This window comes from Pyrgilauda ruficollis, unplaced genomic scaffold (assembly GCF_017590135.1).
Source record: "Pyrgilauda ruficollis isolate IOZ18807 unplaced genomic scaffold, ASM1759013v1 scaffold244, whole genome shotgun sequence".
Lineage (NCBI taxonomy): Eukaryota > Metazoa > Chordata > Aves > Passeriformes > Passeridae > Pyrgilauda > Pyrgilauda ruficollis.
This window is the reverse complement of record NW_024523756.1, coordinates 371397-392097: the sequence shown is the minus strand read 5'-3', so window position 1 is coordinate 392097 and position 20701 is coordinate 371397. Positions and strand designations below refer to the sequence as shown.

The 20701-nt window shown below is 68.9% G+C and overlaps 3 protein-coding genes across 11 annotated transcripts in view; 2 read left to right on the top strand and 1 right to left on the bottom strand.

Moving 5' to 3' along the window:
• TRIM3 (tripartite motif containing 3) overlaps positions 1-7175 on the top strand; it is an 8327-nt gene extending 1152 nt beyond the window's left edge. Inside the window, exons 1-11 of one of the 5 annotated variants that reach the window (XM_041470345.1) lie at positions 92-154; positions 886-1027; positions 2831-3065; positions 3450-3610; positions 3867-4047; positions 4399-5122; positions 5316-5419; positions 5672-5839; positions 5920-6088; positions 6747-6817; positions 6924-7175. In XM_041470345.1, the coding sequence (XP_041326279.1) occupies positions 900-1027; positions 2831-3065; positions 3450-3610; positions 3867-4047; positions 4399-5122; positions 5316-5419; positions 5672-5839; positions 5920-6088; positions 6747-6817; positions 6924-7175 (2193 nt within the window). In that variant the 5' untranslated portion in view covers positions 92-154; positions 886-899. The other 4 variants (XM_041470344.1, XM_041470346.1, XM_041470343.1 and 1 more) reach the window with 4 other exon arrangements.
• A 1649-nt stretch (positions 7176-8824) lies between these two features.
• Positions 8825-15723, top strand: APBB1 (amyloid beta precursor protein binding family B member 1). 4 transcript variants are annotated; one of them, XM_041470303.1, is made up of 15 exons: positions 8825-8962; positions 9412-10068; positions 10483-10661; positions 10901-10957; positions 11032-11141; positions 11493-11529; positions 11924-12061; positions 12170-12294; positions 12794-12799; positions 12904-13018; positions 13646-13730; positions 14223-14306; positions 14426-14547; positions 15077-15253; positions 15330-15723. In XM_041470303.1, the coding sequence occupies exons 2-15, from the start codon at positions 9543-9545 to the stop codon at positions 15495-15497; spliced, it is 1929 nt and encodes a 642-aa protein (XP_041326237.1). In that variant the 5' UTR covers positions 8825-8962; positions 9412-9542; the 3' UTR covers positions 15498-15723. The 4 variants fall into 4 exon arrangements, with proteins under 4 accessions (XP_041326237.1, XP_041326235.1, XP_041326239.1 ...); XM_041470301.1 differs by lacking the exon at positions 8825-8962 and having other exon boundaries at positions 9001-10068; XM_041470305.1 differs by lacking the exons at positions 8825-8962; positions 10901-10957 and having other exon boundaries at positions 9001-10068.
• A 397-nt stretch (positions 15724-16120) lies between these two features.
• On the bottom strand, positions 16121-20581 carry SMPD1 (sphingomyelin phosphodiesterase 1). Of its 2 annotated transcripts, XM_041470307.1 has the most exons (7): positions 20527-20568; positions 20266-20490; positions 18606-19384; positions 17933-18104; positions 17777-17853; positions 17190-17335; positions 16121-17115 (listed from the first exon to the last, which is right to left on the bottom strand). In XM_041470307.1, the coding sequence occupies exons 1-7, from the start codon at positions 20557-20559 to the stop codon at positions 16700-16702; spliced, it is 1848 nt and encodes a 615-aa protein (XP_041326241.1). In that variant the 5' UTR covers positions 20560-20568; the 3' UTR covers positions 16121-16699. The 2 variants fall into 2 exon arrangements, with proteins under 2 accessions (XP_041326241.1, XP_041326240.1); XM_041470306.1 differs by having other exon boundaries at positions 20266-20581.
• Positions 20582-20701: the final 120 nt, after the last annotated feature.

Genomic DNA, 20701 nt, shown 5'->3' with positions numbered 1-20701 from the left:
GGGGGGCCCGGGAGGGCCGCGGGCAGAGCCCCCCGGGCCCGCGGGCCGCGGGACCCCCAGGCCTCGCCGCGTCCCGGTGCCGCGGGGGGGGCGGTGCCGCACAATGGCGGCCGGGGCGGGGCCGCGGCCTGGAGCGCGGAGCCGCCGCAGCGCCGTGAGCGGGACCGGGGCGAGGGACGGGGCGCGGTGGGGCACGGGGGACAGGGCGCTGTGGGGGTCAGCGGGGCACAGGGGACACGGGAGGGCGCGAGGAGTGTCCCCGGGACAGGGGCTGGCTCGGAGCCGGGCTCTGGAGGAGGGTGGTGGCGGTGGGGTGTGCCCGTGGGGCAGGAGGGCGGGTGCTGTGGGTGCCCCGTGCGGCAGGCGATTCCTTACCGCGGATGGGGCCGGGTGCCGTGGGGCCGAGGAGAGCGGCTGTGGGATCAGTGGGTTCCGAGGGGCAGGGGGAGGTGGGGCAGGGCAGTGCCGTGGGAAGACACAGCAGTCGTGGCTGTGGGTGTCATGGGCATGGTGGGGGCCCGTGTGTGCCCACAAGGTGTCTGTGGGGCCAGGGGCTGTGGGATGCCTTGGGGTGGGCGCTGTGGGTGCCCCGGAGTGCTGAGCCCCCATGCCACAGGGTGAGTGTCCATTATGGCCCTGTGTGGGGTGGGCAGGGGGCTGTGGGGCACTGTGGGTTGAGTGGTGGGCTGTGGGATGCCATGCAGTGCCTCCCAAGCATTTAAATTCCCCCTATTCTCAGGCTGAGGGTCTGCCACGACCCACCACAAGCCTGTGGGGCGGGTGGGAGCTGTGTGCCGTGCATTGGGGCTGGGAGCGGCCGTGGGGTGCCAGGGAGCCCCATGGGCTGTTGCAGGTGCCTGCCCCTCACTGTGGTGTGCCTCCCAGGCTGAGGAGCCACCATGGCCCGCCACGAGCCCGCCAGCCCGGTGGTGCGGCAGATTGACCAGCAGTTCCTGATCTGCAGCATCTGCCTCGACCGCTACTGCAACCCCAAGGTGCTGCCCTGCCTGCACACCTTCTGCGAGAGGTGGGACCTCCCGAACCCACCCTGAGCCCCCTGCATCCTCCCAAACCCCATCCCTGCCTGCACGCTTTCTGTGAGAGATGGGACCCCCTGAACCCCTCCTGAGCCACCCCTGCACCCCCTGAACCCAATCCCTGCCTGCATACCTTCTGTGAGAGGGACCCCTCATTACACTTCTTCCCTGCACCCCACTGCACCCCCGGTATACCCTCTGTGCCCTGGCACCCACTCTCCATCCCCACCCTATCTCTGAGCACCCCTGCATCCCTCCCATGTCCTCTGCACCCCACCAGCAGCCATCCCAGCACATCCCCACTGTGCCCTGGGCGCCCTGCACCCCCCTGAATCCTGAGTGCAGCCCTGCCACTGCAACCCTTCAAATGCACCCGCCCTGTCCTTACTGCACCCCTGCACCCCCAGCCTGCTCTGCCCCTCAGCATCCATCCCCTCTGCCCCCCAGTGCACCCAGCCCCCCTCTGCCTTGCTGCATCCCCTGTGTCCCTGAGCCTGTACCCCAGCACTACTGGCAGCACCCCCAGTGTGCCCCACTGCACCCCCAAAACCCTTAGTGTGAGCAGAGCCCCCCTCAACCCCTGCTGGTGGTGAGCCAGGCCCCCCTGCACTCCCTAACCCTCCCCAGTGAGAGATGGGCTCCAGCCTCCCTGTGCCCCCCGAGGTGGGGCTGGGACCCCCCTGCCCTCCCCACCCCACTTCTCTGTGAGGGCTGCGCAGCCCCTGAGCCCCCCAAGTGTGGATGCTGGGGGCACCCTGGCTGGGTCCCCGAGTGGGGGTGTCTTGTTGCTGATGGCCCCCTCTCTCTGTGCTCCCAGAGCCCTCTGGTCCTGCTCCATCCATCCATCCATCCATCCATCCATCCCTCCTGCTCCATCCATCCATCCATCCATCCATCCATCCATCCATCCATCCATCCATCCGTCTATCTCCCCAGGGGCACTGGCACTGCTGCCCTGTGTCCATCCTGTCCATCTGTCTGACTGCCTGTTCCCCTGCTGCTCCCCCACCTGGTGTGACACCACATAGCCCTCCTGTCAGTCTGTCCATCTGTGTCTCCCATCCTCGTGTGACACTGCACAGCCCCCCCATGTGACTGTCCGTCTGTCCTCCTCCTGCACCCCAGAGTGACACTGCAGCCCTGCCATCTTGTCCATCTGTCCCCTGGTTTGTCTGTCCCTCCAACCCTGTTCTCACACCCTGGTGTTCCACCACACAGCCCCCATGTCTGTCTGTCCGTCTCTCCCCCTGCTCTCTGCCTGCACCCCAACCCTTCGGTCTGTCTCACTGCCCCCCTCTCCCTGTGTTCCTCACTGCCCTGTCTGTCCATCCTGCTGCCCCTGTCCCACTGTCACTGTGTGCAGCCCCCCTGTCCATCCATCTGTCTCTGTGCCACTGCCTGTCCCCAGGCCTATCCGCGTGCCCTCGTGTTCATCTGTCCATCCCACTCTCTAGTTGGGTTGTTGCCCCCAACCCTAGGTGGCATGTTCCCCCTTCTGTCCCCCATCAACCTGCCTGTCTGTTCCCCTGTCTCTCTGTCCATCCATCTGTCCCTTCATCCCCCTGTTCTGCCCCCACTGCCATCCCCTATTCCCCCATCCCCAGCGAGTCCTGTCCCCCCATGCCTCCCCTCATCTGTCCCCCTGCTGTCCCTATATCTGGACCCACATGCCCCCACAGCCCCCACTCCTGTCCCTACCCCCTCCATGTCCTGGCCCAGTCTGTCCCTGTCATGCCCTGTGTGACCCCTGACCCCAGTGACCCCTGTGACCCCCATGACCCCTGTGACCCCAGGTGTCTGCAGAACTACATTCCGGCCCAGAGCCTGTCCCTGTCGTGCCCTGTGTGCCGCCAGACCTCGATCCTGCCCGAGCGGGGGGTCCCGGCGCTGCCCAACAACTTCTTCATCACCAACCTGATGGAGGTGCTGCAGCGGGACCCTGACCCCCGCGGGGCCCCCCCTGCACCCCTGCCCCCCCTGGGCGCCGCCACCGGGCAGCCGCTCTGCTGCCCGAACCACGAGGGAAAGGTGGGGGCCGAGGGGCTGGGGAGGGGCTGGGGGGGCTGCAGGGGCTCAGGGTGTTTGGGAGTGGCTGCAGGGACCTGTGGGCTGCAGGTGTCTGGGGGGCCTGGGAGGGTCCCGAGGGCTGATGTGACTAGGGGCACTGGGAACCTGCAGGAGCTGGAAAGGCTTTAGGAGGGCAGGGATCTGGGAAGGCTAAGGAGGTCTGTGAGGGTCAAGGGGGTCGGGGGAGCTACAGGCCTTGGAGAAAGGGTCCAGAGAGGGTCTGGGGAGGCTGCAGTGGTCCAGGGAGTCTGGGAGAGGCTGTGTGGGCTCAGGAGGTGATTTGGGGTGGGCTGCAGGGTCCTGTGGGCTGAGGTGTGGGGCAGCAGGTGAGCGCAGGTGTGGCAGGTGATGGAGTTCTACTGCGAGCCCTGCGAGACGGCCATGTGCCGGGAGTGCACGGAGGGGGAGCGGCGGGAGCACCGGGACCACCGCACCGTGCCGCTGCGTGACGTGCTGGAGCAGCACAAGGCAGCCCTGCAGCACCAGCTCGACGCTGTGCGTGCCAGGTACGGGGGGCAGGGGTTTCTGGGGGTCCCCATGGCCCCACTCCCACTGGTTGCAGTGCCAGCTTGATGCCACCCACACACAGGGGGAGGGGTGGCTGAGGGCGTAGTGGGTACCGTGGGGTTTGAGGGTTCAGGGAGTGCCCATGTCCTCCTTCTGCAGAATACCACAGCTGGATGAGGGTGCTGTGGGGGGCTTCAGGGTTCAGGTGGGGTTGGTGGGGGTTTGGGACTTCAGGGGGCCCCCATGTCTCCCCAGGCTCCCACAGCTGGCGGCAGCTGTGGGGCTGGTAGCTGAGATCAGCCGGCAGCTGGGGCAGCGCCGGGCTGAGGCCGAGGCAGAGATCGGGAGCAGCTTCGAGGAGCTGGAGGCAGCGCTGCGGCAGCGGCGGGAGGTGCTGCTGCGCGACCTGGAGGCCACCTGTGCTGCCAAGCAGCAGGTAACACACCTGGGGCTCTCTGCCCTTCACCAGCCCTTCCTGGGAGGGTGTGTGGGTACCCCAGCCATAGCCCAGTGCCGGTGGCCCAGCCGGTACAACAGTTGGGGTCCCAGTGCAGCACCAGCACTGGGGTTGTGGCCATGGCTGCGGTGCAGTTGGGGGTGCAGGCGGAGCGTTGGTTAGGGGTGCTGGGTGTGGGGGTCCCACACGGACAGCACAGAGACGTGCCATCCCCACAGGATGCATGCAGGTGCAGCTGGAGGTGCTGCGGCAGGGCCAGGATGTGGTTCAAGTGTGGGTGTTGGCACTGGGGTCCCACCTGGTGCCACAGGTGATGTCCTGGTCGCACAGGTGCTGGAGGCACAGCTGGAGGTGCTGCGGCAGGGCCAGGAGAGCATCCTGAGCAGCTGCGCGTTCACAGAGCAGGCGCTGCACCACGGCTCAGCCACGGAGGTGCTGCTGGTGCAGAAGCAGATGGGCGAGCGGCTGCGGGAGCTGGCAGCGCGGCCCTTCCCCGAGCACCCGCACGAGAACGCGCAGCTCGAGTTCCACGCCGAGCCCGAGGGGCTGCGCCGCTCCATCCAGAACCTGGGCGCGCTGCTGACCACCAGTGCCACGGCGCACACCACGGTGGCCACGGGCGAGGGGCTGCGCCAGGCCGTGGTGGGGCAGCCCTGCTCGCTCAGCGTCACCACCAAGGACAAGGACGGGGCGCTGGTACGCAGCGGCGGCGCCCGCCTGCGCTTCGCCGTGACGGGCCCCGACGGCGCCGCGGCCGAGGCCGAGGTGCAGGACAACCGCAACGGCACCTACGAGCTGGTGTACACGCCGCGCACCGAGGGTGACTTTGTGCTGTCCATCCTGCTGTACGGGCAGCCCGTGCGCGGCTCCCCGTTCCGCGCGCGCGCCCTGCGCCCCAGCGACGTGCCCCCGTCCCCCGAGGAGGCCAAGCGCCGCGTCAAGTCCCCGGGCGGGGGGCACGTGCGGCAGAAGGCCCTGCGCCGCCCCGCCAGCATGTACGGCAGCGCCAAGCGCAAGGAGAACCCCATCGAGGACGAGCTCATCTTTCGCGTCGGTGAGCAGGGCGCATGGGGGGTCCTGGGCAGTGGGGGTGTCTTGGGATGATGGGGGGTTCGTTAGGGCTCCTCAGGATGGTGGGGTCTCCCTGAACTCCTCACGGCTCCCTGGGGCGGTGGTGGAGGGCCCCAGGGGGTGGCAGGGATTTACCGGGGTGGTGAGTGATCTCCTGGGGCCCCATGTGCCTGCAGGCAGCCGTGGCCGGGAGAAGGGCGAGTTCACCAACCTGCAGGGGATCTCCACATCCAGCGCCGGCCGCATCGTCGTGGCTGACAGCAACAACCAGTGCGTGCAGGTATGGACCCCTGCGACCCCCACTGACCCTCCCGGTAACCCTGAATCCCCATGACCCCACTGACCCCATCAGCAGTAACCAGTGTGTGCAGCTACGGCCTCTCCCGGGATCCCCAAACTGTCCCAGGACCCCCACTGACTCCTCCTGCTCCGCCCAGCCCCCACAGTGGTTCTCCAGTGAGGGGCAGTTTTGGCTGCGTTTCAGGGTGTGGGGGTGTTCCCCCTGGTTCCCCTGACCCTGCTGCCCTCCCAGGTGTTCAGTAACGAGGGGCAGTTCCGGCTGCGTTTTGGGGTGCGGGGGCGTTCCCCAGGGCAGCTCCAGCGCCCCACAGGCGTCTCAGTGGACACCAACGGGGACATCATTGTGGCCGACTACGACAACCGCTGGGTCAGCGTGTTCTCACCTGAGGGCAAGTTCAAGGTGAGGGGAAGCAGGGCTGCAGGGGTCTGAGGGGTGGGGGGACCGTGGCACCTCCCACCCTGACTGTCTGTCACCCCCAGACAAAGCTGGGCGCGGGGCGGCTGATGGGCCCCAAGGGCGTCGCCGTGGACCGCAACGGGCACATCATCGTGGTGGACAACAAGGCTTGCTGCGTCTTCATCTTCCAGCCCAACGGGAAGCTGGTGGCCCGTTTCGGCTCCCGCGGCACCGCTGAGCGCCAGTTCGCAGGTATCCCTGGGACCCCCCAGCTGTGGGCCCTGGGCTCCCACATTGCTGGGGCAGCTGGTGGCACTGGGACCCCTGGGGCACAGGTCCAGGCTGCAGTTCCAGACTGGCTTTCTGGAACCAGTTCTGGGCTGTGGGTTCAGGTTCTGGGCTCAGGACCTGTTCTGAGCTCTGGTTTGAGTTCTGGGGCTGGACAGGGAGCCAGGATCTGGTTCTAGGCCTAGCACCATGTTCAGGTCTCTGGGCTGGTGATCCAGTTCTGGGTTCTGTCTCTGGGTTCTGGTTGGGGACTGAGATCCCAGGCTCTGAATTCAGGGTTTGGTTCTGGTTCCGAGGGTGGGATATAGTTCCAGGTTCTGGGTTTGGGTCTGGGTTCTGAGCTATGTGTCCTGGTGCACTGGGTTTGGTTCTGGATACAGATTGCGGGTCTGGGTTCAGGGTTCAGTACTGGGCTGGGTCCCTGGGCTCAGATTCTGGCAGTGGCTCCATCCTGGGGGCTCTGAGTTCTGGGCTCTGTCCATACCTCAGGGCTCTGGGTCCATCCTGGTCCTGCCATGGGGCCAGGGCTGAACCCTGCCATTCCCCTCAGGGCTGAGCCCCCCCAGTCCTGGGGATGAGCACCCCGTGCCCCTTTCGGGCTGAGCCCCCTTTGTCTCCTCAGGACCCCATTTTGTGGCTGTCAACAACAAGAATGAGATCGTGGTGACCGACTTCCACAACCACTCTGTGAAGGTGAGCGCAGCCACAGGCAGGTGCTGAGAGCCCCCTGCTGCTCTCAGGGCTGGGGGGCTGCAGTGACCCCCCCAGACTGCCACGTGTTGTCCCCTGTGCCCACCAGGTGTACAACGCTGAGGGCGAGTTCCTGTTCAAGTTTGGGTCGCACGGGGAGGGCAACGGGCAGTTCAACGCGCCCACAGGGGTGGCCGTGGACAGCAATGGCAACATCATCGTGGCTGACTGGGGCAACAGCCGCATCCAGGTACCACACCTGTGCCCCTATGGACACCTGTGCTGCACGGACACACGGACACCTGTGCCTGCACACCTGTGCCTGTGCCTGCACAGACACCTGTGCCTGTACCTGCACTGACACCTGTGCCTGCACGCCTGTGCCTGTGCCTGCACACCTGTACCTGCACAGACACCTGTGCCTGCACACCTGTGCCTGTGCCTGCACAGACACCTGTGCCTGTACCTGCACTGACACCTGTGCCTGCACGCCTGTGCCTGTGCCTGCACACCTGTACCTGCACAGACACCTGTGCCTGCACACCTGTGCCTGTGCCTGCACAGACACCTGTGCCTGTACCTGCACTGACACCTGTGCCTGCACGCCTGTGCCTGTGCCTGCACACCTGTACCTGCACAGACACCTGTGCCTGCACACCTGTGCCTGTGCCTGCACAGACACCTGTGCCTGTACCTGCACTGACACCTGTGCCTGCACGCCTGTGCCTGTGCCTGCACACCTGTACCTGCACAGACACCTGTGCCTGCACACCTGTGCCTGTGCCTGCACAGACACCTGTGCCTGTACCTGCACTGACACCTGTGCCTGCACGCCTGTGCCTGTGCCTGCACACCTGTACCTGCACAGACACCTGTGCCTGCACACCTGTGCCTGTGCCTGCACAGACACCTGTGCCTGTACCTGCACTGACACCTGTGCCTGCACGCCTGTGCCTGTGCCTGCACACCTGTACCTGCACAGACACCTGTGCCTGCACACCTGTGCCTGTGCCTGCACAGACACCTGTGCCTGCACACCTGTGCCTGTGCCTGCACAGACACCTGTGCCTGTACCTGCACTGACACCTGTGCCTGCACGCCTGTGCCTGTGCCTGCACACCTGTAAGGGAGCTGGGAAGGGGCTCAGCCTGGAGAAAAGGAGGCTCAGGGGGGACCTTCCCAGGAAACAAGAGACAGGACAAGAGGAAACGGCCGCAAGTGGTGCTTGGGGAGGTTCAGGTTGGACATCAGGAGGAATTTCTTCATGGAAAGGGCTGCCACATGCTGGAAGGGGCTGCCCAGGGAGGTCTGGAGTGCCCATCCCACGTCCAAGGAACAACGGCAGGCGGCACTCAGTGCTCTGGGCTGGGGACAATGCAGGGATCAGTCACAGGTTGGACTCAGCCTTGGCCTCATCCACGGAGCGGCTGTGATCCCGTACGGGATCGGCCTTGGCCTCATCCAGGGAGCGGCTGTGATCCCGTACGGGATCAGGCTGGTCCCCGCAGGGACCCACAGCCCGTGTCACCATCGCTGCTCCCAGCCGGGCCCGCAGTGCCGCCCCTCCGCACGAGCCGGGAGCCTCGAGACCCTCCCGGTCCAGCCGGGGGTTTGGGGGTTCCGGGGCACAGCAGCCGCAGGGAGCCCGGGTGCTGCCCCGGCCCGGTGTGGGGGCAGCGGGGCGGAAACCGGCGGTGCCGGTGCCTTGCGGGATGCTGCTAGGGGTAACGGGGGCTTCAGCCGGGCTCAACTGGTCCGTGGCACCGGAACGGCGGGGCGGGCACGGGCAGTGTCGGGGTCACCGGCCTGGGAGTGTCACCGGGGGGAAGGACCCCCGTTCCGCACAGCTGCCGCTGCCACCAGGGCCGGATCGAACTGCCCGCCGCCGGCAAGGGCCGAGGCTCCCGGAGGTACCCCGGGGGTACTCGGGGGTATCCGGTGGTGAGTGCAGGGGACGGCCCGGAGAGGTGCCGGCGGTCCCGGCGGGTGCCGGTGCGGGCCCGGAGAGGTGCCGGCGGTCCCGGCCGGTGGTGCCGGTGGTGCCGGTGCCGGAGGCGGCGCTGTCCCCCCCCCGGCCGGAAGCGGAAGTGACGCGGCCCCGAGCCCCCCACCCTCCCCCCGCGACCCCCGGCCGCGGAGCCGCCGCAGGTACCGGCAGCGGGGCAGAGGACTGGGGGGCACGGGCGGCCCCGCTGCGCTGCGGGCGGGGATGGGGCCGGGGGGCTGAGGCCTGCGCAGACCCCCGAGGGCCGGGCCGGGGGCAGCGGAGAGGGTCTGTGGGTGCGGGGTCCCGGTGGGATCCCCCTGGCGGGGCGGCGGATGCGGAGGGACCCCGGGCCCGGGCAGTGGCGGGGTGACCCCGGGGGCTGCGGTGGCGGAGGGGACGGCGGGGGGACGCGGGGCCGCGCGGCGGGGCCGTGCGGGGTGCGGAGCCGAGGGGGATGCCGGTGCTGGGGGGTCCCGCGTCCCGGGGGATGCCGTGCTGGGGAAGGCTGCCGGGGCCGGGAGGGGCTGCCAGGGGATGCCGAGTCCTTGGGAGGACCCAGGGCCGCGGAGCGTCCGTGGCCGGGGTCCCCGTGCTACCCCGCTCCCCACAGGCCCGATGGACGCGGAGGCGCCCCGGGGGCTGTAGGACGCCCCCTCCCCTCCCCAGCACCGGCAGCTGCGGCCGGGCCGGGCCGGGCTCCCGCCCTGCCGGGGGTCCCGCCGCTCCCCGCGTCCTCGCGCCATGTCGGGGGCCCTGAGCAAGCGCAGCGACCTGGCCAACGACAACCGGTGCCCGGGGCTGAGCCTGGGGCTGGCAGCGGCCCCCGACCCCCGCACCGGCCCCGGGGGCGCCCCGGCCGAGGAGCTGCCCGGCGCCGGGTGGGCGAAGGCCGGGCAGGACCAGAACCGCAACGAGCTCGAGCCGGAGCCGGGGCCGGGGCGCTCCCCCGGGGCGCACGGGGAGTCCCCCGGGGCGCTGGAGCCGGGGGTCCGGACCCGCAATGCCCGGAACGCCGCCGGGGACCCGCGGGCCCTGCTGATCGGCGCCTCGGAGGAGGAGGAGGAGGAGGAAGATGAGGAGGAGGACGAGGAGGAGGAGGACGGGGCCGGGGTGTCGCCGCCGGCCGTGGGCGCGGAGCGGGGCCTGCGGGAGCCCCCGGGGCGCAGCGCCAGCCGCCTCTTCGGGGGGCCCGGCCCCGGCAGCGACGAGGACTCCAGCTGGGCCACGCTGAGCCAGGGCAGCCCCGGCAGCTCCCCCGATGAGCCAGGTGGGCACCGGTGGAGCCCCCGTGACTTATGGCTGCCCCGTGGAGCCCCACGGTGAGCTCTCGCTGTCCCACAGCTGCCCCAGGGAGGCTTCTGACAGTCTCTGGCTGCCCCAGCCCCACAGAGCCCGATGGCTGCCCCCACCTGCTCCTTCCTGCCATGCCCCCGTGCTCCTGTCAGCTCCATGTCTCCCCTAGTCCCTGGCTGGGTGCCCGCTCCTGCACTCACAGCCCCCTGGGTGCTATTCCTGGTCCCTGGTCCCCCAGCCCCTGGGCGCTGTTCTTCATCCCAGCCCCATGGGTTCCATGCCCCCCCTTTGCCCCCTTGTCCCTGTGGAGCCCTCGTGGGGCATCCCCGTGTCCCTGGCACGGGGGCTGCGTGGGGCCGGGCTGACCCCCGTGCCCCCTGCCCTGCAGAGTCGCTGTGGCCGTGCGGCGCGGGGGCACACGGGGACCTGCCCCCCGGCTGGCTGCGGGTGCAGGACACCTCGGGCACCTACTACTGGCATGTCCCCACTGGTACCACCCAGTGGGAGCCCCCCGGCGGGCCCCACGAGACCCCTTCCGATGGCAGCACCCCCACTGAGGGGCCCACCGTGAGTCGGGACTAGGAGGGCTGGGCTTGGCCTGGGAGGTGGCTGTGCAGCCACTGTGGGGCACGGGGGTGGCTGTAGGCACGGGTGCCCGGGAGATGGTGGTGGGCTGCTCTTGGGGTTACCATGAGGCTCCCATAGTGTGCTCTGGGGTGACTGGGGGGAACCATGGGGCACTTGTGGGGTGACTGGGGGCTGCTGTGGGGCTGCCCTATGGAGCACCCTGACCCAGCCCCCTGCAGCTTTCCTGGACGAGCTTTGCCCCGGCCGAGACCTTCAATGATGGGGACTTGTGGAAGGTGAGAGGGGGTAGTGCATGGGAAAGGGTGGGGGTCAGTGCCCCCCCAACCCCACAGAGCCCCCTTGTCCCTAGGACCCCACAGCTGAGGAGGAAGAGGAGGAGGAGGAGGAAGAGGAAGATGAGGAACCAGGAGTATCAGACCTGGAGATGCTGTCACCAGGCCCAGGATCACCAGGAGAGGGGTGCGCTGGGGAGCACAGGGACTGAGGGGACACATGGGCAGGGCTGTGCCTCGGCCCTGTTGGGATGTGGGACACTGGGTGAAGGTAACAGAATGGAGAGAGGCTGTCCAGTGTGAAGTGGGAGCTGAGGGGAGCAGGGACCCAGGTGTGGGGCAGGGAAATGGGGTCTCGGGATGGGGTTGGATTGGGGGATTCCCAGGATCTCAGGGGCAGGGGTATGGGGGGGAAGGTCTGAGGTACTCAGGGTGCAATGACCCAGGTATGGGATGTGGGGGATCCCAGAGGGCTCTCAGGGGCAGCGTTTGGTGCTGTCAGGGTGCAGTCACTGACGCCTCCACCCTTCCCTTGCAGCATGGCCCTGGGAGAGGAGGATGTGCTGGACTCCAAGGTAGGGCCAGTCTCTCCTGATCCTGCCAGCCCTCAGGGCCCCTTCCCACTCCCGTGGGGTCTGGTCAGTGCTGGGGGCTGAGGCACCCAGCGCAGGGGTGCCCCAGGCTGTCACCTGCATGCGAGGGGCCTCGGCCATGCCCGCCCTGCCCCAGGGCCGGGGCTGTACAGACTGGGGCGGTGTGGGCCAGTTACTGCTGGGGAGCTGAGGCTGCCTGCACCGACCCCCTGCCCCCTTGCCCCTCACCATCTCTGCCCCACTGCCCCTGCCCCACCCCTGCCTCATGCTCCGTGCCTTTCCTGCCCCGCGTCACTCCCTTCTCCCTTCCCACCCTTTGCCCCACACGGCCAGCCCCACACATGCCCCGCTGACTCGCATTCCCCCGTTGCCCCAGGGCCTCCCGGTGCGCTCCCTGGGCTGGGTGCAGCTGCGGGAGGAGGAGCTGGGTCCCGGCCGCAGCAGCAGCGCTGTCAGCGCCTGCATCCGGCAGCTCTCGGGGTCTCGTGAGGGCCCCCCCGGCACCTGGGGGGAGGTGAGTGACCCCAGGCCCCCTGTGCCCCGCATCCATCCCACACCCTCTCTGCTGCCCCCCCGGCTCCTGGGGGAGGGGAATGCCCCCCTGAGGCTCCCGTGCCCCCAGGCCCGGGCGCTGCTGCTGCTGGAGGAGCGCACGCTGAAGCTGGTGGACCCCCAGGACCGGGCCCTGCTGCACGCGCAGCCCGTGGGCGGCATCCGCGTGTGGGGCGTGGGGCGGCACGGCAGCAGGTGGGGGCACCTGTGGGGCTGGGGATGCCCCTGTGTGTGCAGCACTGGTGGCCGGTGTGGAGGGATGGGGCTCTGGTGTCTGCAGGGGATCCTGTGTACGTGGGGCACAGGGATGGGGGGATCTGCATGTGTGGGACCCCCATGGGGTTTGGAGGTCCCACACAGTGTGGGGTGGGGGCTCTGGAATGCCGTGTATGTGGGCTGGGGATGGGGGCATCAGGGTGTGGCTGGGGTCCCCACATGGGTGAGGTGTGGGGCTGTGGGGGTCGCATGTGCACAGGGCTGGGAGGTGCCACGTGTGGATGTGGCCCCATGGGTTGGGCAGGTGGGGGCCATGGGGTCCCAACACTGGGCCCCCCCGCAGAGAAGGGTGTGTGACCGGATCAGATCTGCCCTTTGGGAGTGTGGGGTGGGTCCTGGGGCTGGGGAGGAGGGGGGCCCGTGCCCCCCCTGGCTCCCCCTAACCCTGTTCTGTGCCGCTGTGCTGCCGGGGACACAGGGAAAGGTATGGCTGCAACCTGCCCCCAGACCCCCAGTGCCTCCAGTCCCGGCTTGGGCTGGGTGGGGAGGGGACCGGGGTGGTCCTTAGCGTACCCCCCTTCCCCCCAGGGACTTTGCATACGTGGCCCGGGACCCCCTGACGCAGGTGCTGAAGTGCCACGTGTTCCGCTGCGAGGGGCCCGCCAGCGCCATCGCCGCCGGGCTGCACCGGGTCTGTGCTCAGGTGAGACCCCCAGACCTCCCCAGGACCCCTCACACCGCCCCCGTGGCCTGCACTGTGTCTGTGCCTAAGTGAGACCCCCCTAAAACTCACCCAGGACCCCCCACTCTGGCCAGCACTGGTTCTATGTCCAGGTAAACCCCCCCAACCCTCTGCTGGGCTTCCCCCCAAACTGCCACCTTGGCCTGAGCTGCGCGTCTGCCTAGATGAGACCCCCAAAAAACCCCGAGAACCCCCCACCTGGCCTGCACCAGGTCTGGGGCCAGGTGAGACACCCCCAAAACCCCCCCAGGCCCAGGTAACCCACCCCAAATTCCCCTTCCTTGGTCTGCACCACATCTGTGCCCAGGTGAGACCCCCAGAAACCCGCCAGGACTTGCCCTAGCCTGCACATCTGCACACAGGTGAGACCTCAGGCCCCTCCAGCCAGCCCCTAGGGGTGAGCCCCTGCCCACCCCAGTGTCCCCAGAGACCTGCCACAGGCCACCGGGGCCAGGGATCCCTGGGGGTGCCCAGGGTGTGACAGCCAGGAGGGCTGGGGGTGCCCTTGTGTGACATCTGGGGGACTGTGGGTCACCATGGGGGTCCCTGGAGGTCACTGGGGTGTGACATCTGTCCCCTGTCCCCCAGCTGACGGCGGAGCGGCGAAGTGCCCGGGCAGCAGGCAACAGCCTGGGGACAGACACCCCCCGGCTGGGGGAGCCTCCCCTGCAGGGTACGGGGTTAGGGGGTAACTGTGACAGAACTGGGGGGTGCATGGAGGGCACTGGGGGTAACTAGGAGGGGCTGGAGTCTGCTGGGGGAGTCTGTGAGGGGACAGGGCGTCTGCAGGGGAGGGGGCTTGTGGGCCTGGAGGTTGCATTTGTGGGGGCAGGGCAGCTGGAAGGCAGGGTGGCTTTTAGGGAGGTTTGGGGGGTGTCTGACAATGTTCTCCACCACAGTAGGGCTCCTGGCCCCCAAGAGCAAGGCAGTGCAACTGGGGGTGTTGGGAGTTCTGGGGAAGTGTTGGGGTGCTCTGGGGGGTCTTGGAGGGCTTTGGGGAGGTCTGCCATGTCCCCCCCACACTGGAGTGCTCAGCATCCAAGAGGTCTTGGGGGGTTTGGGTGCTGGGTGAGCACTGAGGACTGGGGAGGGGTTCTGGAGGGATGTTGGGGCTCTGGGGTGTTTTGGGGGGCTCTGGGGGTGTGTGACAGTGCCTCCCCCGCAGTGGAGTTCCCAGCCCCCAAGAGTGAGGTGGTTCAGCGCTTCCCCGTGTGTTACCTGGGCTGTGTCCCCGTGGCCAAGCCAGTGGGTGAGTGGGGGACTCGAGGGGCCGGGGGGAGTGTCTCGGGGGGCTCCTCTGGCCCATGTGCAGCAGCTGTGGGGCAAGGGCACCCCCAGTGTTGCCCTGAGCCTCCCTGTGCCCCCCAGGCATGGATGTGATCAACGCGGCGCTGGAGGCGGCGCTGGCCCCTGGCTCAGGGGAGCCCCCTGCGCCCACCCCCGTGGTGGTCAGCGTGGCCCCCGCCACCCTCACCATTGCTCACCGCCAGGTGTGTGCCCTCCTCGGACCTCCTGCCCTGGCACCCCCACCAAGGGCATCCATCCCCACCTCGGACCACCACCCTGGCCTAGGGGGGCTGTGGTGACCCCGTCTCACTGTGGGGAGATGTGTTGACCCCCATCCTCATTGGTGACCCCTTCCTGTTCTGGGGTCTGAGTGACCTTGTCTTGTGCCAGAGGGGCTGCAGAGACCCATCCTCGTACCAGGGAGCCACCATGGCTCCTTCCATGTGTCCCCATCCCACCACCTCCTGTGGGGCCTGTGAGCATCCCCTCCCAGCCCCCGGGTATCACAGTGACCCCCTGCCCTTCCTGGTGGGTGCCTTAGTGACACCCCATGTGCCCTGCTGACCCTGTCCCCATGCTGGGGGTGTCTCGATGGCCCCCTCCCCATCACATGGGTGCCCTGGTGACCCCTTCCCGTTGCCATGGGTGCCTCAATGCCCGCTGCTTCTCCTCCTGCGGTGCCTGAGCACCCCCTCCGTGCCGTGGGTGCCCTGGTGACCCCCGTGCCCCCAGACAGAGGCGGTGCTGTGCGAGTGCCGCGTGCGGTTCCTGTCCTTCATGGGGGTGGGACGCGACGTCCGCGCCTTCGCCTTCATCATGGCCAGCGCCCCCGGCACCTTCCGCTGCCACATGGTGTGGTGTGAGCCCAACGCCGCGGGGCTCAGCGAGGCGCTGCAGGCCGCCTGCGTGGTGAGTGGCACCCCGACCCCCCCGGGCTGCCCCCGGCCCCGCTGACCCCCCAGGGCTGACCCCCTCGCTCCCGCAGCTCCGCTACCAGAAGTGCCTGGATGCGCGGCCCCAGGCCTCCAGCTCCTGCCTGCCGGCCCCCCCGGCCGACTCGGTGGCACGGCGGGTGGGCTCCTCTGTGCGCCGGGGGGTGCAGACCCTCCTGGGGACCCTCAAACCGCGGCGGGGAGGGGCGCAGACCCCGTGAGTGGGGCGAGGGCATGGGGGGCATGTGGCTGGGTAAGGCAGCGTCAGGGGGCAGGACCACGGAGCCAACGCCCCAGGACACAGAGTTGCCCAGGGTGTCGGGTCAGGGGTCCTGCCCCCACCACTGCCCCCACGGTGGGTCACGCCCCCCCCAGGGTCCCCAATGCATGTGGCGTAACGAGGGTCTGTGTTGTACTAAATCATTAATTAATAAACCCATTCCACCAGCCTGGCTTGGCTCTGCATTTGGCCTCACACAGGCAGGAGCAGCAAGAGGAGGAGGGAGGAGGGTGTTGTGTTTGGTTTGGGTCTTCTTAGGATGTCACAGGTGAAGAGGGGCAGTGGGGTCCATCCACACCGTATTAGGGGTGTGATGTGAGTACAGGGATCACGAGCTGATCCCAACTGTGATTCCAGTGGGTGAGAATTACGACAAGGAGGCGGAGTGGTGGGGCCCCAGCATCCCTGATTTGGGTCTCCCTAAGTTGTGGCTGAGAATTGCAATGAGGAGGATGAAGGACAGTGGGGTCCATCACCCCTGTACTGAGGGGTGATGGGAGCATGAGTACTACATGCTGATCCTGACCCCAGTTCCAGTCCTGGTGGAGAGGATTAGGAGGGGTGTTGGTGTCCACTGTGCCTTTATTGTGTAACTGGTGGGACATGGGGACCACGTGCCAATCCTGACCTCACTCCCAGTGACCTTGTACCAATCCCGCTCCCAACCCCGCTCCTGCTGTGACCTGTGCTGGCTACAGTGCTGCTCCCTGTGTAACCGTGTCCCTGCCCTGCTTGCAGTGAGACCACTGCTGACCCTGCTCCCAGTGTGGCCACATCCCGGGAGCTCCCAGGATCCCCATCTCCCAGGAGCTCTCGGTGTGACCATGTCCCGGGAGCTCCCGGTGTCACCATGTCCCAGGAGCTCCCAGGGTGACCACGTCCCAGGAGCTCCTGGTGTCACCACATCCCAAAGGCTCCCGGTGTGGCCACATCCCAGGAGCTCCTGGTGTCACCACATCCCAAAGGCTCCCGGTGTGGCCACATCCCAGGAGCTCCTGGTGTCACCACATCCCAAAGGCTCCCGGTGTGGCCACATCCCGGGAGCTCCTGGTGTCACCAAGTCCCAAGGGTTCCCAGTGTCACCATGTCCCAGGAGCTCCTGGTGTGACCACGTCCCAGCCCCTGCCGCTGCCGGCCCCTGGCTCAGCAGAGCCGCCGCTGGTGCCAGAGCTCCTGGATGCGCGGGAAGGGCAGCGCGGGGCGCAGGGGCCGGCAGAGCGCGGGGTTGGCGGCGCGGCCGGAGCGCAGGGCGCAGAGCAGGGCGGCCTTGCAGGGGCCGCCGCAGGGCTCGCGGGGCGGGTGCCCCTTGTGCAGGTGGAACCAGAAGAGCTGGAAGAGCGGCTCGTCGTCCTGCATGCGCCGCACCAGCCGGTCCCAGTCAGCCGGGAAGGCCGCAGGCAGCCCGTAGGCCTCGCGTGCGCCGTAGAGCCGCCGCCAGCGCGGGGCGGTGCCCGGGGGCGCCGCGTTGGCCTCCGTCAGGTTGAGGATGAAGGTCTCGTGGTCCAGGACCGCGTGGGAGCTCCCGGGGTAGGAGCCGGCCACCTCGTAGACGCGGTACCCTGCGGCGGGAGGGACGGTCAGCACCGGGGAGCAGGGTGCTGTGGGGGGGCACACGGCGGGGCTTGGGGCGCACCGGGGTTGAGGCTGATGTAGGTGGTGACGCTCGGTGCGATGAAGGCGATGGAGACGGGACGTGACAGCGTCTCCTCGTCGTAGAACAACTCGAACTCGTCCAGGTGTGTGTGCCCAAAGAACTGCGCTGCGATGGTGCCCTCGAACCTGTGGGGTGAGCGGGGGTGGCATCCCCAGACCCCCACCCTGGAACCCCAACCCTGGCCCTCGGTCTGGCGTGTGGTGTGGGGGCCCAGGGTTCATGGGGTGGGGGTCAGGCACAGGGGGCGGGCAGTCTGGTGCATGGGATGGCACACGGAGAGAGAGCCCAGGGTGTGGGGTGAAGTCCGGTGCAGAGGTCCAGCATATGGGGCAGGGGTCTGTTGTGTAGGGCAGGGGGACCATTGTGGGATGGGAGTTCAGGGTGTGGAGCCAGGCTCTGGCTTGTGGGGCGGGGGGTCTGGTGTGGAGGTCGAGGACACATGGACAGGGGTCCAGCACATGGGGATGGAGGCCAGGGCACGGAATGGGGGTCTGGCAGGTGGGGTGGGGCACACGGTCAGGGGTCTGGCACGTGGTGCAGGGTCTGGGCAGGGCTCAGGCACTGACCTGCTGACGATGCGGTAGTAGTTCCAGCTCCAGCTGCGCAGACAGTGGGCTGGGGGGATGTGCCCGATGATGTGCACCTGTGGGCAGGGAGCCATGGTTGGAGGTTTGCCTGGGGCCCACCGGGACCCCCTGTGTCCTCCCAGAACCCCCTCACACCTTCTCCCCATCACGCTCAGCATCTGCCAGGACCCCCATGAGCCACTGGAGCTGCCCTGCCGGGTCAGTGGCATTGATGAGGAGCCAGAAGTTGGCTTGGGAGCAGAAGTTCATGTTGAGGGAGACGAGGCGCAGCCCAGGCCAGACCTGTGCCGTGTAGAACCCGCCAGCCCTGTGTGGAAAAGGGGGGTCAGTGCTGCGTCCCCTGAGCCACAGACACTGCACCCATCCCAGGGACCCCCAGCTCTGCCACCCACACTGCCCACCCACTCCAGCCCTACAGCCCCAGCCTGGAGCCCCCGTTACCCCACAGCCCTCTGTGGACCACAGCAGCCATGACCCCGCTCCTTGCACCTCTCCCCCCAAGAAGCTGAGACATCTGCATCCAGCTCCAGCTGCCCTGGTACCCCCACTGCCCCTCCAGCATGGAGACCACGCTGTGTCCTGCTACCCTGAGCCCCCAATAGCCCGGAGTGCCCCGCTCTGAGCCCCCAATCTGTGCTACTGCAGCTCCCCAAACACCGTCAGCCCAGAGCCCCCCAGTCTGGAGCCTCCAGCCCTGGGTCCCCTGATCCCGGTACCCCAAATGCCACAGACCCAGGCCCCCAGTAGCCCAGAACCCCCACACCGCACGAACTCCCCGAGCAGAGGGAGCCCCCGGGCCGGTGCCCACCGCAGGGTGCGCAGGGCGGCGGGGGGCAGCCAGTGCTGCCAGGCCTCGGCCATGGCGTCGTACAGCCAGGCGGCCGAGCGGTTGCCGCGCACGTAGGGCGGCGGGAAGGCGTTCACCGGCGTGGCCTCGTGGTTGCCCACGGCGGGGAAGACGCGCAGCCCCCCGAGGCGGGCGCGCAGCAGGGCCGTCACCGTGCGCAGGGCGCGCAGCTGGTCCCCGCGGCTCTGCTGCCACACGTCGTGCGCGGGGATGTCCCCGGTCCAGTACGCTGCCGCGAAGCCGCCGGTGCCGTTGCCGGTGCCGTTGGGCAGCTGGGCCAGCAGCGCGTCGATGGTGTGCAGGGGAAGGTCGCACTTGCTGTAGCTGCCCCAGAAGCCCGCCGCCCCCGGCCCCTCGCCGGGCGCCCCGCGGCAGCACAGCGGGTCGGGGCAGGCGGCGGCGCTGCCCGGCGCGTACTGCCGGTCCCAGTGCAGGTCCGTGAGGAAGAGGATGCGGGCGGTGGGCGCTCCGGGCGGCGGCGGCGCGGGGGGCCGCACCGGCGGCTTGGGGGCGGCGGGCAGGGACAGGTTCCAGGCGCCCAGGATGTCCCAGTGGCCGCAGCGGGGACCCAGCAGGAGCCCGCAGGCCTCGGGCGGGCGCAGCACGGAGCGAGCCCAGGCGGCCACCACGTCGCCCTGGAAGAGCTGCACGGCCTGGCGGCACACGGGCGGCCGCGCCAGCCGCAGCTCCTGGCACAGCCGCGACGCCACGCGCCCCACGCGTGCCACGTTCGGCTCCAGCTGCAGGGGATGGACACTGGGGATCGGCCCGGCACCCCAACCTCCGGACAGCCCCGCTGGCCTCCCCCTCTGCTGCCCAGGACAGACCCTGCACACCGAACCCAGCTGCTGTCACTGGCCTGTGCCCGTCAGCATCCCCGGGATGGGCACGGTACCCCCGGGATGGGTACAGCATCCCCGGGATGGGAACAGCACCCCCGGGATGGGCACGGCACCCCCGGGATGGGCACGGTACCCCCGGGAGGGGCAGGGGACCCCCGGGATGGGCATGGCACCCCGGCTGCCATCTCTGTACCCCCAGCTCTGTCAGTGTCCCACACCCGCCAGCCACCCCGGCCCATTCAGCTGGACATCCCGATGCCAGAAGGGATCCACACGGTCCCCCAGCCCCTCTGGTCCCCAGCCCGGTCCCCTCCTCCCTCCCCTCCCGTCCCCGCCCCAGCCCGTCCCTAGCCCGGTTCCTGTTCCCGTCCCAGCCGGTCCCCGGCCCGGTTCCTGTTCCCGTCCCAGCCGGTCCCCGTTGCCCCGAGCGGAGCCGCTGGCGTGGCCCCGCCCGTCCCCGCTGCTCTTTAGCCGTCCCAGCCTGTCACTCCCCGTCCCCGCCCGTCCCTGTCCCCATTCCCGATCCGGTCTCGTGTCTGTCACAAGCCCCGACCTGTCCTGGCCTATCCCTGCCCCGGCCCGTCACGAGGGACTGGCCCGGCCTGTCCCGTCCCTGTCCCGTTCCTGTCCCGTTCCTGTCCCTGTCCCGTCCCTGTCCCGTCCCCTCTGTCCCCGCTCCTGTCCCCGCTCCTGTCCCCGCTCCTCCCGTCCCGGTGTCCCGGTGTCCCGATGTCCTCCCATGCCGTGCGTGGCCCGGTGTCCCGGTGCCCCGTGCCCACCTGCAGCGCCAGGTCCAGCGCCCCGAAGAGCACCCGGCAGGCCGGGCACGACACGTTCCGCCAGCCCCAGCGCGGCGCCGCCGCCGCCAGCTGCTGCTCGGGGCCGGGCGGCGACCCCGCCGACACCGGCAGCGCCAGCAGCGCCAGCGCGGCCAGGGCCAGCGGCAGCGGCAAGGACAGCAGGGCTGGCAGCGGTGGGCGCGGTGACAGGGCTGGCAGCGGTGGGCGCGGTGACAGGGCTGGCAGCGGTGGCAGCGGTGGCAGCGGCAGCGGGGCCCGAGCCCCGGCCGCCATGGCCGAGAGGGGCGGGGCCGGCTCGGGGGCGGGGCCGGGCGCCGCCATTTATGGGCGAGGGGGCGGAGCAAGGCCGCAAAGGGGGAGGGCAAGGTCGGGGACAGTGCCCGCCCCCGGCGCCATGGCCGAGAGGGGCGGGGGC